Genomic DNA, 12,361 nt, shown 5'->3' with positions numbered 1-12,361 from the left:
TATAGTGTTATTTATGTCTGTATTGTCTTGTATAGTATAGTGTTATTTATGTCTGTATTGTATTGTATAGTATAGTGTTATTTATGTCTGTATTGTATTGTATAGTATAGTGTTATTTATGTCTGTATTGTCTTGTATAGTATAGTGTTATTTATGTCTGTATTGTATTGTATAGTATAGTGTTATTTATGTCTGTATTGTCTTGTATAGTATAGTGTTATTTATGTCTGTATTGTATTGTATAGTATATTGTTATTTATGTCTGTATTGTATTGTATAGTATAGTGTTATTTATGTCTGTATTGTCTTGTATAGTATAGTGTTATTTATGTCTGTACTTTTGAGAGTCATAAACAAATTCCTTGTGTGTGTTAACACACTTGGCCAATAAACCTGATTCTGATTCTGATTTTTAATAATAATAATAATAGCAACAACAACAACAACAACAACAACAATAATAATAATAATGATAATAATAATAATAATAATAATAATAATAATAATAATAATAATAATAATAATAATAATAATAATAATAACATTTAAACTTTTACTAAAAAACTAAAAATCATCCAGTACGGCGTTTGCGCGCGCCCTAGCGGTGAAGCGCTGCACGCGCACCCACGAGGCCGTACATCAAAACATTGACGTTGCTTCTGATTGGTCGACAGTGAGGCACGTGACCCTACAGCTGATTTCCTCGGATGGAGTGTTTCTGCTTGATGTTCGCTCGCGCTGCCTGGTTATGACTGCGCTTCTGGGGGATTTCAGATCAGTCGTGGCGCGTTGACACGCAGCGATCCGCGAGACATTATGGCCCAGGCTGCTCAGATGAATGTCATCGAGATCAACAGCCCCGTTCGCGTTGAACACGACAAAAAACGACGCCAATTCACCATCCGGCTCAACGGTAACGCGACGTTCGTTACTGCTAACCTCGGCGCGTCCGCGCGCGAGCGCCTGCATGTTACCTTTGTTTTCATAAAAAGCCTCAGCAGTGATACGAGCTTAGCCGCTTCGCTAGTTAGCTCGCTAGCTCCTTAGCATGAGGACGTCTGTGTGGCGAATTAACTTTTTTTTTTTTCTGTCGCCAGTAAAAGTAGTGAAACCCGTGACGTGTTCGGTGTTTTGTACTGAACCTCGTGTTGTCTCTGTGTTTCAACTCAATCGGTTCAAGCTTAAAGTTTTTCAGCTTGCTTTGGTTTAGCTTAGCAACTAATGTGTTGTTTTTAATTACACACGTTAGCCAGGACTCGTATTGCTTCATGTACACAACAACAGTCTGCTTTATACACGGACAATTCTTTCTCACGGGTCTTTAGTTTCTTTGTCTTTTTAAATTGAGTGAAAACTTGTTTTATTTATGGTGTTAACTTCGACTTCCTGTTAGGATTAGGATTAGGATCAGGCCTCTCTGTTAGTGTTGTCCTGTTTAACAGACAGGACTGCAATAGACTTTATGCACTTTAAATGAGTCAAGTCAAGAAGCTTTTATGGTCATTTCAACCATATATAGCTGTTGCAGTACACAGTGACATGAGACAACGTTTCTCCATGTTCGTGGTGCTACATAAAACAAAGACAGGGCTATAAGGACTTAGTAAGTTAGTCCTAGATACATAAAGTGCATCTGTGTAACCTGGTGCAAACAGTGCAAGACAAGACAGTGCAGGACAAAAGACAGTGCAGACAAAAATACAGGAGAAATACAAGTTACAATCCCAAAAGAAGTTTTATAATTGAGGTAAATTAGATTTCACACCTGATACCTGGCAGCACAGTGATGGCATGATGATGTGTGGAATTGAGTACTTGTTATAAAAAAAAAAATAAGAAGAAAATGAAGTGTGTGCATCTGGCAAGAATATGAAATAATAATTTTCTTATATTTTGCATTCCACCTTCTACCACAGTAGCTTGTCATCAGTTATTATAATTATTATTAAAATGTCATAACTATTTATATTCCCATACTTCTCTTTGGAGATGAACAAAGTACATCTCTCGCTGTGACTGTCTCTCTTTCTCTCTCTCTAATTAATATATACAGTATATAACAGTATAAACAGTCTTTCTTTCATTAACCTCTCACTTTTTCTTTGTTTAAATACAAATGTTATTTTTTCCACAATCGTACATTGTACCACAAGCAGTGAAATGATTTACATTGTACCACAAGCAGTGAAGATCACATGTGAATGATATCTGGTATATGAGGAAGAAAAAACTGGCAGCATAACAACACTTAAGCTGTTAATTAAAAAAAAAGAGAGAGGGAATTTTAAAAAATTGATTTTTCCCCCCATTATTAAAGTGATAATACAAAAAAGTAAGTAAACCTCACACAATGGGTTTTTTGTGTGAAGTAAATTTATGTTTCTTTTTGTTCAAAGGGTGTGACAGTAGTTTTCTGTGTACTAGGTTCTTACGATAGAGCCGTGTTGCTGTATGAATATGTGGGGAAGAAGACGGTGGATCTGCAACACACCGAGGTTCCTGATGCTTTCCGAGGACGAGGAATCGCCAAGCACCTGGCCAAGGTTGAGTATTACAATATATCAGTATTTCATTGTGGACTAGTGTGATGGTTAACTTTATTACTTATGTAAGTAGAATCAAATACATCACATTTAAGAATCGGATGGAGCACATTCAATCTGGTCACATCACTACAGACCGGAAGACTTTTGTACCATAAGGCTGGTGAGGTTATTAATCTGATGGTCAGAAGTTTCTGGCTGGTTTATATTCTCCTTAGAGGTTTATATTAATTCAGAGATGTTTATTTACCTTTTTATATGAATTGTGTAAGCATCAGAGGTAAAAATGTTCCTTTAGGCTTTCAGACACAGGAATCAGAATCAGGTTTATTGGCCAAGTGTGTTGACACACACAAGGAATTTGGTTCCAGCTGTTTGTGACTCTCAAAAGTACAGACATAAATAACACTATACTATACAAACTATACAAGACAAGGTAGACGATGAGATACAATATAGACAGAATGAGTATTAAATATGAATATAGAATAGGAACGATCAGTTATGTTAAGAATAAAAATAAAAAATAAAACATGTATATGGGATTTATAACTAATGATTTAAAGCATTATTAGTTGGAAAATGCAGATGTTTTGTTTGTATAAAGCTAAAAATAAAAAAGAACAGCTATAATATTGTAAACAAATGTACTGATATTTCAAATCTTAAAGATGCATTTTTAATTCTTCCAAAAATTTGATTTAATAAACAAAGTCTTAGCAAACGGATCGAATTAAACATAATGAGTTTGTGCCACAACAGGAATCATTTTAATTTAACGTAAATAGTGTGCAAAGTTCCCTCACCTCTTTCTCAGGCACTGTAGATCACATTAGCATACTCGTGTCGAATGAACGCTGCATAAGAGCTCTTTTAAACAGTTTTATTGTGGTTATGTTCCACAATAAACTTAACCTATTATGTGTGTCAGTCGAATGTTCAGGACTTCAGATTCTCCAAGAAAGAATGTGATCATACATACAAATGCATCTTTAAATTTCATCTCAGCCTTGAAAGTCAGTGGTTTTCATCATGTACAAGGCAGTTTCTTGGCAGTCCTCTGTGCATCAGCAAATGGTACCCGCATTTTCCAGATAGTAATCAATATGCTTTACTAAGCCTGTTGGATGTGGATGTTTTATTCTGACTACTCCTTTACTCCTCTTCTTTTTAGGCAGCGATGGATTTTGTGGTCGAGGAAGACCTCAGGGCTCACCTGACCTGCTGGTACATTCAAAAGTATGTGAAAGAAAACCCTCACCCTCACTACCTGGAGCACATCATCATCCACTGAGGGAGATGCCAACAGGATGAAAAGACTCCTGTTTCTGACTGATCATTTGAGCTTGAGGGGAAGGGGGGTTTTGACTGGAACTGGTCTTCACTGAGAGTGATGGTGTGTGTGTGAATGTGTGTGAGAGAGAGAGAGAGAGAGCGAGAGAGCGAGAATGTTTGGAGGTGACAAGATAAAATTATCAGCAACTGTACAGACAACGCTGCAGACGTATCTACAATGTTTGAAGCTTGCGTTTTCTAAGAGAGGGTGGGACAACTGTGTGCTTTGTGAGCAAAATGGACCAGTGTTTTTACAGCCCTAATGACTTTGTGGTTATGGGATCCACATGCCAAAATGCCAAAACAGGGTTCCATGAATAACATCCAAAAGAAACAAAACAGCAATTTTTGTTACTTCACATGCCTTTCTAGCCTAATGCCTTGAGGTCTAAATGGTGCTCAAAACACATGCATGCAAAAAAAAATGTAACCTGAAGATGACCTCGGTCACTGTAGCAGCCATGTATTGTGAGCGAGTGTGTATTTAGACACCATGTGGAAACTAGGGCAAGTAAGGAGGAGATACTTTTGATACAATACCCACAACCACCGCCATACTCTAAGGGGCAGACGCTCTCAGGATTGACACTTGAAAAAGTCAGCACTGCCCTTCAGAACAGGGAGCGTGTAATGTGTGTTTGCATAACAGAAGCATGGTGTGAGATCTGTCATCTGTGTGCATTAGTGTGTAAGGTAAATGTGCGTTATTCCTGTTCCTACCGTTTCTTCATGGCCTTATAAATCATGGTGTCCAGGAAGGCCACCGATAAACAGGGTAAGTAAGGTGCTCAAACTACAGCGGCACAGTCTGCCCTTACAATATAACTGTAGGAACATGCACCATTGTGATGAGAATGAAGGTTGTGCTCTCTGGATATTTAGAAGCTTGCCATAGTCTGTAATAACTCTTACAAGAGTACGATCCGTACAGATAAACCAGGCCTGAAATTCATCAGTTTGTACACATTCATGTACTCTGTATTAATATTCAAGTTTTAAAATAAAGATATAGATGTCATTTTACTGTCACTGTTATTATTAGTTTAGTACCTGTCATAGTCTCTATAACTACCTTCAGTCATGTGTCAGAGAGACCGAGCTGTGTGAAATCATGTTTGTAAGAGGTCTAACTGCCTCAAATCCCTAATTCGAGAGCTCTGACTCAAATCCCTACTACGTAAGACCTAGCTGCCTCAAATCCCTACTACAAGATATCTAGCTGCTTCAAATCCCTACTATGAGAGATCTAGTGGCTTTAAATCCCTTATATGAATAGCCGAGCAGCCTCACATCCCTACTATGACAGCTCATTCGGCCTCAATTGCCTACTATAAGAGATCTAGCTGCTTCAGATCCCTGAAATGAGAGAAAACTGTCAGCCTTGAACCCATATAGTAAGAGATCTAGCTGCCTCAAAGCTAAATTGGAGTGATATTGTTTTCAGTCTGGATTACATTCATGCATTGTTGGATTTGTCCATTGTCTAATGTGTCTAAAGTCACATATAAGATTCTTTCATTTTTCTTCCTATATAAATGTCACCCAAATCATTTAATCCCTATTTATAATCCCATGTGAGTACATGTTTAAAAGAAAAAAAATTGGTGCAGAGGGGCATGTTATGTATTTAGAAAACAAAATGAAAAAAGATTATTGACTGAATAATGTAGACCCCATTAGTATGTTATCTAATTACATGTAAAGACAAAAATTGTTGACAAAATGTTATCAGTGGTTATTAGAGCACATCACAGTTAATCCAATAACGGGGTCAGTGAGTGCATCCAAGTAGCAGTACTGGACATTTTGGTTGATCCAGTAAAGAGTGATTTAGGATTTTCTGCGAAAACACAAAAGCAAGACTGTCAAAGCCTTTGCTTCCAAATGCCTGTGTAATAAACAGATCTATTCCTCTTTGCTTAACAATCAGTTTTTTATTTTGCTAAGCGTTGTTTTTCTCACCAGAGACTTTTCATAGTCAGTACATTGTGTCTTATCTGACATCATTACCATACATTCTGCATGTTACTGTCTTCACAATAGACCACTGTCTCTTTGCAGATGGTCGATGGGGAACTTCTCCTACACACACCATGACACTGGACCATATGCTTTGCCAAATGGACACTGACACTACTACAGATCTACCATATAACCACTGCAAGTCTGATCCCATTTCAGGAAGCACCTCTTAGTTGTGTAAATGTGATATTTCCATAATTCCATGCTAAGCAGTGTACATGGCCTACTTGTCTCAAATCACATTGCTGAGAAGGCAAGCTGCCTCAATTCCATCTCTTAGAGATCTGCTTCGGATAACATATAGATATAGAACATATAACATATAGACTGCTTCGGATAACATATCCGTGAGGTCTAGCTGCCTCCAAACATATCTCTAAGTGGTCTGTCTTAAATCACATCTCTGAGAGGTCTGCATGCCTCGTGTAAGATCTCTGAGGTTTAACTGCATGCCTCAAGTAACATCTATGAGAGGTCTAACTGCATGCCTCAAGTAAGATCTCTGAGGTTTAACTGCATGCCTCAAGTAAGATCTCTGAGGTCCAGCTCATACATCAGCTCTATGAAACTTATGTCTGACACAAATCAGCTTCTAAGAGGTTTAGCTCCTTCAGATCAACATTTACATTTACGGCATTTAGCAGACTCATGCAGATTGACTTACATTTTTTTTATTTCGATTTATGCAATTGAGGGTTAATGGCCTTGCTCAGGGGGGCCCAGCAGTGGCAGCTTGGTGGACCTGAGGTTCAAACCTTCCAATCAGTAGTCCTGACCTTCCGATCAGTAGTCAAACAGATTAACCGCTGAGCTACCACATCCCAGATCAAGTTTCTGGGAGATGCAGCTCTCTCTGAACATACCTCAGGCTGTCTCAGATTATGGCTCTGAGAGGTCTCACATCCTCAGTTTGTGCCTCAAAGAGGTTTAGTATTCTCAACTCATGCCTTTAGCTTTAAAACTCGAATTTTACACCTCTAATCCCATCCCTGACCAGTCCTGCTGCCTAGAATCATGTCCCTGAGTAGGATCTGACTGCCTCACATGACGTCATTGTTAGTTTTGGATTCATCTGTGGTGTTGTAGGTATTTTGACCAAATCCTGTCAAGTGAAACGTTTGTTTATATTTTCACAGTAAAAAATTTTTTTTGTTTGTTTGCACTCAAGCGTTAAACCTTTGACCCATTTGGCACGGGACAGTTAGTTAACCAGAGGCTACGTATCAGACCCGGGTTTTATGCACACACACACACACACAAAAAGCGCTGCTGCAGGGGGAGACAGTGAGCGGACGGCTGCACGTGCGAAGCGTGTACCGAGCACTAGCTGCTTGTTTCGCCTCCTCGTGAGCGCGTGCCAGGTCGGTGAGCCTCGCGCCATAGACGTCAGTGCTGCAGCGTGGGAAGAACACAGTATGGGTGAGTCTGAAATCTTCAGCTGAGCGCTTAATAAGACCTGCTGAGCTACAAGGGAGGTCCAGATTGTCGGTGCAAAGCCTTTGTGCAGCGTTTGCACAAACAAACGGTTTTGTCCTGCTGGAGTTTTGTGTGTGTGTGTGTGTGTGTGTGTGTGTGTGTGTGTGTGTGTGTGTGTGTGTGTGTGTGTGTGTGTTGTCGTCCTTGCGTTCGATTGGCTGTTACGAAACATTTCAATACCCATAAAACAAGATCTGAACATTCACTATGTTTAATGGCTAGGTAAAAAAAATAAAAACACTTAATTTATCTTTTATTTTTATTATTATTATTTTTTATCATCAATGCGGTCCGCATTTGTAACACACCTGACCTCTAAATTGACATTTTTAGGATATTAATATCTTTTGAACAAATAGAAGTGGTAGGCGCCTCGTTAGACAAGTGGTGTACCGGGAAGTGTAGTCTGGTGTAGTCACATCAGCCTTAGAACGCAATGAGAAGCAAACTACAATACCCATAGTGCTTTGCTACACTTTTTTTACGTCATCGACAACGTACTGGTTCTCCAAGATGGCGTCGTTGGGAAGGAGGCGCGGTGTCCCAGTCAACAGGGAGAGGTCAGTTAAGACTAAAACATTAGCTCGAAACCAGAATTTGACATAAAAATACTCGCGTTCGTGTTGAGCTACGAAGCAGAGTAGTTATGTCTAAATTACCGAGCTGTGTGGTGTTTAGAACGGCTCTGGAAAGTGTGAAAATGTTGTTTTCTTTCGCCTCATGTGATGTTTTTCTTGGCTTCTTTGCCCCAAACTAGCCAGCTAGCTTAAAAAAAAAACATTGAGAGAAACTAATATATAAACGTTTCGCTTTTAAAAATAACCCGATCAGGTGAAATACGAAAATGTTGTCTTTGTTGTTTTTAAAATAACTTTAAAGCAGCGGGACGAGTTTTGTTTAGCAGAATTGTGTCTCCTGAGCTAACAAGCTAGCAAAGAAATACAAGTTGTTAAACTGTCAGCTAGTTCGCAGTCACAGCCAAACAAATCTTATAAGCGTTGGCTAGTTAGTAACCTACAATGTTTACACGTCCCAAATAAAATTGTACTCTGTGGTAAACTTGGGATTTTTGCCGAAACGAATATTAAAAAGTCATAAAGTACTAAAGTAAGCAGTGACAGTTTTCCTTTGCGAACTTTTACTAACTCTCAGACCAACCGACCTTTTACTGCTGATCTACATTTTGCTAAATAATCCATATTATATTTCCATATACTCTATTTATTTATTGATCTTAACTGTCTACGTGTTGACGTATAATAATCGATGACACGTAAATGTTTAACCTTTTTTTTTGGGTGGGTGGGGGGGGGTGCCTTTAATGTCGTTTGCGTTCAGTCTAGGCAATAAAAAGCCATTTGACAATAAATGGATTGATGTATTTAATTATTTCTTATGTATTTAAGCCTTTTTCTGTTTTATAACGATGCACAGGCAGATTGAAATTAAAACTACTCATTTCCATCAGAATTTCTTATTTTCTTTTGAAAAGTGCATAATGTTGTCTGTTAAACATTTGTTTGGACGTCCTCATATTATCTGACTCCTGAATCCACTCTAATTTCACGTCTTTCTCTTTTCATGATGCTGTGGATGCTGTGAAATTGATGCTCTTTCAATTTCAGTTGATTTAAGTGTTGCTCATGTTAGTTTGTCCCAGGGCTTTATCTTATCACAGTTTTAAAACACAGGGACGGATCATTTGATATGTAATAAGTTATGTATTACTTGTTTTTTAATTGATTGGACTTTACTTTTAAGACTTTAAACATTCCATTGTAGTGTTTTAATTATGTCTTATAACTATTTTCTATAACATAAATAAAATGATAAAAGTCTCCTGTCCGGACCTGAATTTAGTTTTTCCGTTTCTTGATTTTTCATTTTGCTGCATAACCACATGACTAATAACATTGAAACATTTCTAAGAAATCTGAACATAGCAAATGTATAAAAATTGATCTGACTATTAGAACGCTGAGTGTTTCTGCCTGATTCGATTTGTAAGTTTAAACAATAAAATGTTTTCTTAGTGATTTATTTATTTATTTTGTGATTTTAGAAATATTGCTAGATTTGAGTTTATAGTGGACTACAGTGACCCTATTAATGACTTGATCTTCTTTTTCCTTCGTCTTTAGGGGAGTGATGGCGGCGGCGGGTGAATGTTACATTGTGCATGAGATCTACAATGGTGAGAATGCACAGGAGCAGTTTGAGTATGAGCTGGAGCAGGCACTGGAGGCACAGTATCGCTACATCGTCATTGAGCCGACACGCATTGGAGACGAGACGGCGCGTTGGGTGGCTGTCGGGAACTGCCTGCACAAGACGGCCGTACTAGCGGGCACAGCGTGTCTCTTTACACCGTTGGCACTACCTGCTGAGTATTCCCGCTACGTAGCTCTGCCCGCTGGTGCCCTCAGCCTGGCCTGCGCTGCTCTCTACGGCATCTCATGGCAGTTTGACCCGTGCTGCAAATACCAGGTGGAGTATGACAGCCGGAAGCTAGCACGCCTGCCGCTGCATACGCTCACCTCTTCCACGCCTGTGGTGCTGGTGCGCCGCGACGACGTGCACAGAAAGAGACTGCACAACACAATAGCGCTCGCCGCCCTGGTCTACTGCGCCAAGAAGATCTACGAACTGTACGCCGTATGAACATATACACACATGCACAAAACACAACACCTACACACACTGACACAAGTACAGATACATCATCTCACACACATGTACACACACACTTACACTGGGAGGGAGGTGAGAAGCACTACTAAGTACAAACAGACACAAATGCAACAGAAAGTCAACAGGCAGATGGATGCAGGGACAAAGAGAGCGATCACCCAGAACGCGAAGAACCTTGCAGCGCTCTCTTTTCCCATCTGTACATTTCAATCGAAGAACAGAATACTGGGTGGGATGAGAGGATGAATGGATGAGAACACGGTGCAAGGGGGGTTTATGGTTTATTGGAGAATTTAAGATTCTTCCCCTCTCATATCTGCACTGTTAAGTGACATCAGCAATGCACTTGACAAGCCGCTTCCCCTCTTTTCTCTCCTTATCCCTCACTGAGTTCCAGCACCTGCACAGCGACTGTCGGACCGTGACGGCAAGGTGGACGGCGAACACACAGACATGTTTTAAGTATTACTTTCAAGCCCTATCTCTCCCCCCCTCCCCTGTGTAGTTTTACTGTACCCTGCCTTGGTGCATCACCTTTTCATTAAACAGTAGGAGATTTAACCTCAATGTCATCTTTGCTGACCTTTTATTTAACCTTTAATTTCAGTGCTTTTAGAATGGTTGGGAAGTTAAATGCAACTTTTTCTGATGTACTGCTAGTGCATAGAAGTCTAAAACTAGTGTTCGTGGAAATGTACAGATTTGAAAGCAGGTCTTCATTTTGTTTCTGAAGTGTGTAAGATTTTTGTTAATTTATTTCTATTAGACAAACCTGACTATTTACTCATTAGCGCTGTCTGCACTCTTGCTCTATTTGTTTTCTGTCAGTGGGTTTTTCTCAATATTCTGCAATGAATCCAATGGTATAACTTGCTGTCATTCCACAATTACAGTTTCTACCTGGGTTGAGTTTCCATACAAAAGTCTGATATGCTGGCCTAACATCTGCTATTTAAATTCAAATATCCATCATTATTTATGCCATGAATTCAATACAGTACTTAAACTCTGCTACCCACAAATGTTTTCTCCACATACACAATGACTGAAACGGTGTAGAACAAATCTGAACACTGATCTCAAACCCACTTCTGTTATTTTTACACCAAATGCTCCTAACTAATATGGGATTAAGTTAAGTGTGTTCAAAATAGAGCTATGGTGGATATTAACCTCTACACAGGATACTACAACACTCAGTGGTAAAGACTCACCTCATGAAACAGATTTATTCGGGGGGTTTTGTTTTTATCCCACACACAGAGAGCGAGCCTCAACTTTTAAACCTTTTTAACTGTTGAAATCTCACAGATCGTCTTTTGCCCGAACACAAATATTGCTAGTGTACAGTGTTTTATGGACAGGGCTTTAAACACTGTACAGCAGAGGCATCCAATCCTCCAGAAAGGACCTTCGTGGGTGCAGGTTTTTGTTCCTGTCTAGAAGGAGCCACACCTGATTTCATGTTTAATCTTGGCTTTCAGTAAACTCATTGGTGTGGATTCTGCTTGGTAGAAAATAAATCCTGCACCCATGCCGGCTTTTTCCGGATAAGATTAAACACTCCTGCCGTAGGGAATCATTTGTAAAGATTTGTACTATGTTCCTGTTGTAGCCAGAAGTTTGTCTCTTACTTCAGACAACGTAGAGGACATGTGAGGGCCATCAGGTGACAATATGTTGCTTCTGAAACACGGAAAGTTCTGGAACTGTAAATTACAGTTTACTACTTGAAATGCTTTTACCAAATGCATTTAATGACCCTGCACGTAGCACTGGAAGTGAACTGAAACGGACAGACATGTCTATGGAAACATATCGTGACGTATCTTAAACTCTTCTGACAAACATATAACAAGAAATGCAAACTTCAACCCAGACCACAAACGTATCACTAATGCTGTGAAAACTTCAAATGTATTTTATAGCAGTGTGTTTTATCCTCAAAGGTGCAATGTGGAGCTTTTGTTGCCACCTGAAACCACTGGTTTAGTTATTTGAAGAGCACTTGTTAATTAAACAAGTAACATCTGTTCCTGTGTGCTTGGATGGAAAACCTTCAGCCATAATTGACTTTAAGATAAGAGCGAACACTCCTTTATTTGTCTCAAGTCTTTTTTTTTTTTTTTTTTTTTAATAAAGACTTATATAAATAAAATAAAGAACTAATTATAATAATTCTTAGGTTTGGAAACCTGAAGTAAACTGTTAACAGTGTTTGTTTTTTTTTGTTTTTTTTTTAAAGGTTTCCAAGTAGAAAAAAAAGTCATTCAAAAAAAATCAAAACCCAAAGC

General features: G+C 38.9%; 1 protein-coding gene across 4 annotated transcripts; it reads left to right on the top strand.

Moving 5' to 3' along the window:
• Positions 1-679: 679 nt before the first annotated feature.
• On the top strand, positions 680-10,634 carry LOC132860714 (transmembrane protein 11, mitochondrial). Of its 4 annotated transcripts, none has more exons than XM_060892005.1 (4): positions 680-913; positions 2,425-2,543; positions 3,718-3,782; positions 9,518-10,634. In XM_060892005.1, exons 1-4 carry the CDS (start codon positions 817-819, stop codon positions 10,035-10,037), a joined length of 801 nt encoding a protein of 266 aa, XP_060747988.1. In that variant the 5' UTR covers positions 680-816; the 3' UTR covers positions 10,038-10,634. The 4 variants fall into 4 exon arrangements, with proteins under 4 accessions (XP_060747988.1, XP_060747989.1, XP_060747991.1 ...); XM_060892006.1 differs by lacking the exon at positions 680-913 and adding an exon at positions 3,475-3,620 and having other exon boundaries at positions 2,428-2,543; XM_060892008.1 differs by lacking the exons at positions 680-913; positions 2,425-2,543; positions 3,718-3,782 and adding an exon at positions 7,146-7,319.
• The last annotated feature ends 1,727 nt before the right edge of the window (positions 10,635-12,361 follow it).

This window comes from Tachysurus vachellii, chromosome 18 (assembly GCF_030014155.1).
Source record: "Tachysurus vachellii isolate PV-2020 chromosome 18, HZAU_Pvac_v1, whole genome shotgun sequence".
Lineage (NCBI taxonomy): Eukaryota > Metazoa > Chordata > Actinopteri > Siluriformes > Bagridae > Tachysurus > Tachysurus vachellii.
The sequence above is the reverse complement of the archived record's forward strand: the minus strand, read 5'-3'. Positions and strand labels throughout refer to the sequence as shown.

Bases quoted from the DNA above. Each gene is read 5' to 3' on its own strand.
- LOC132860714 (XM_060892005.1), top strand. From the start codon at position 817: ATGGCCCAGGCTGCTCAGATGAATGTCATCGAGATCAACAGCCCCGTT. The intron at 914-2,424 runs GTAACGCGACGT...TCTGTGTACTAG, and splicing joins ATTCACCATCCGGCTCAACG to GTTCTTACGATAGAGCCGTG. The intron at 2,544-3,717 runs GTTGAGTATTAC...TCTTCTTTTTAG, and splicing joins TCGCCAAGCACCTGGCCAAG to GCAGCGATGGATTTTGTGGT.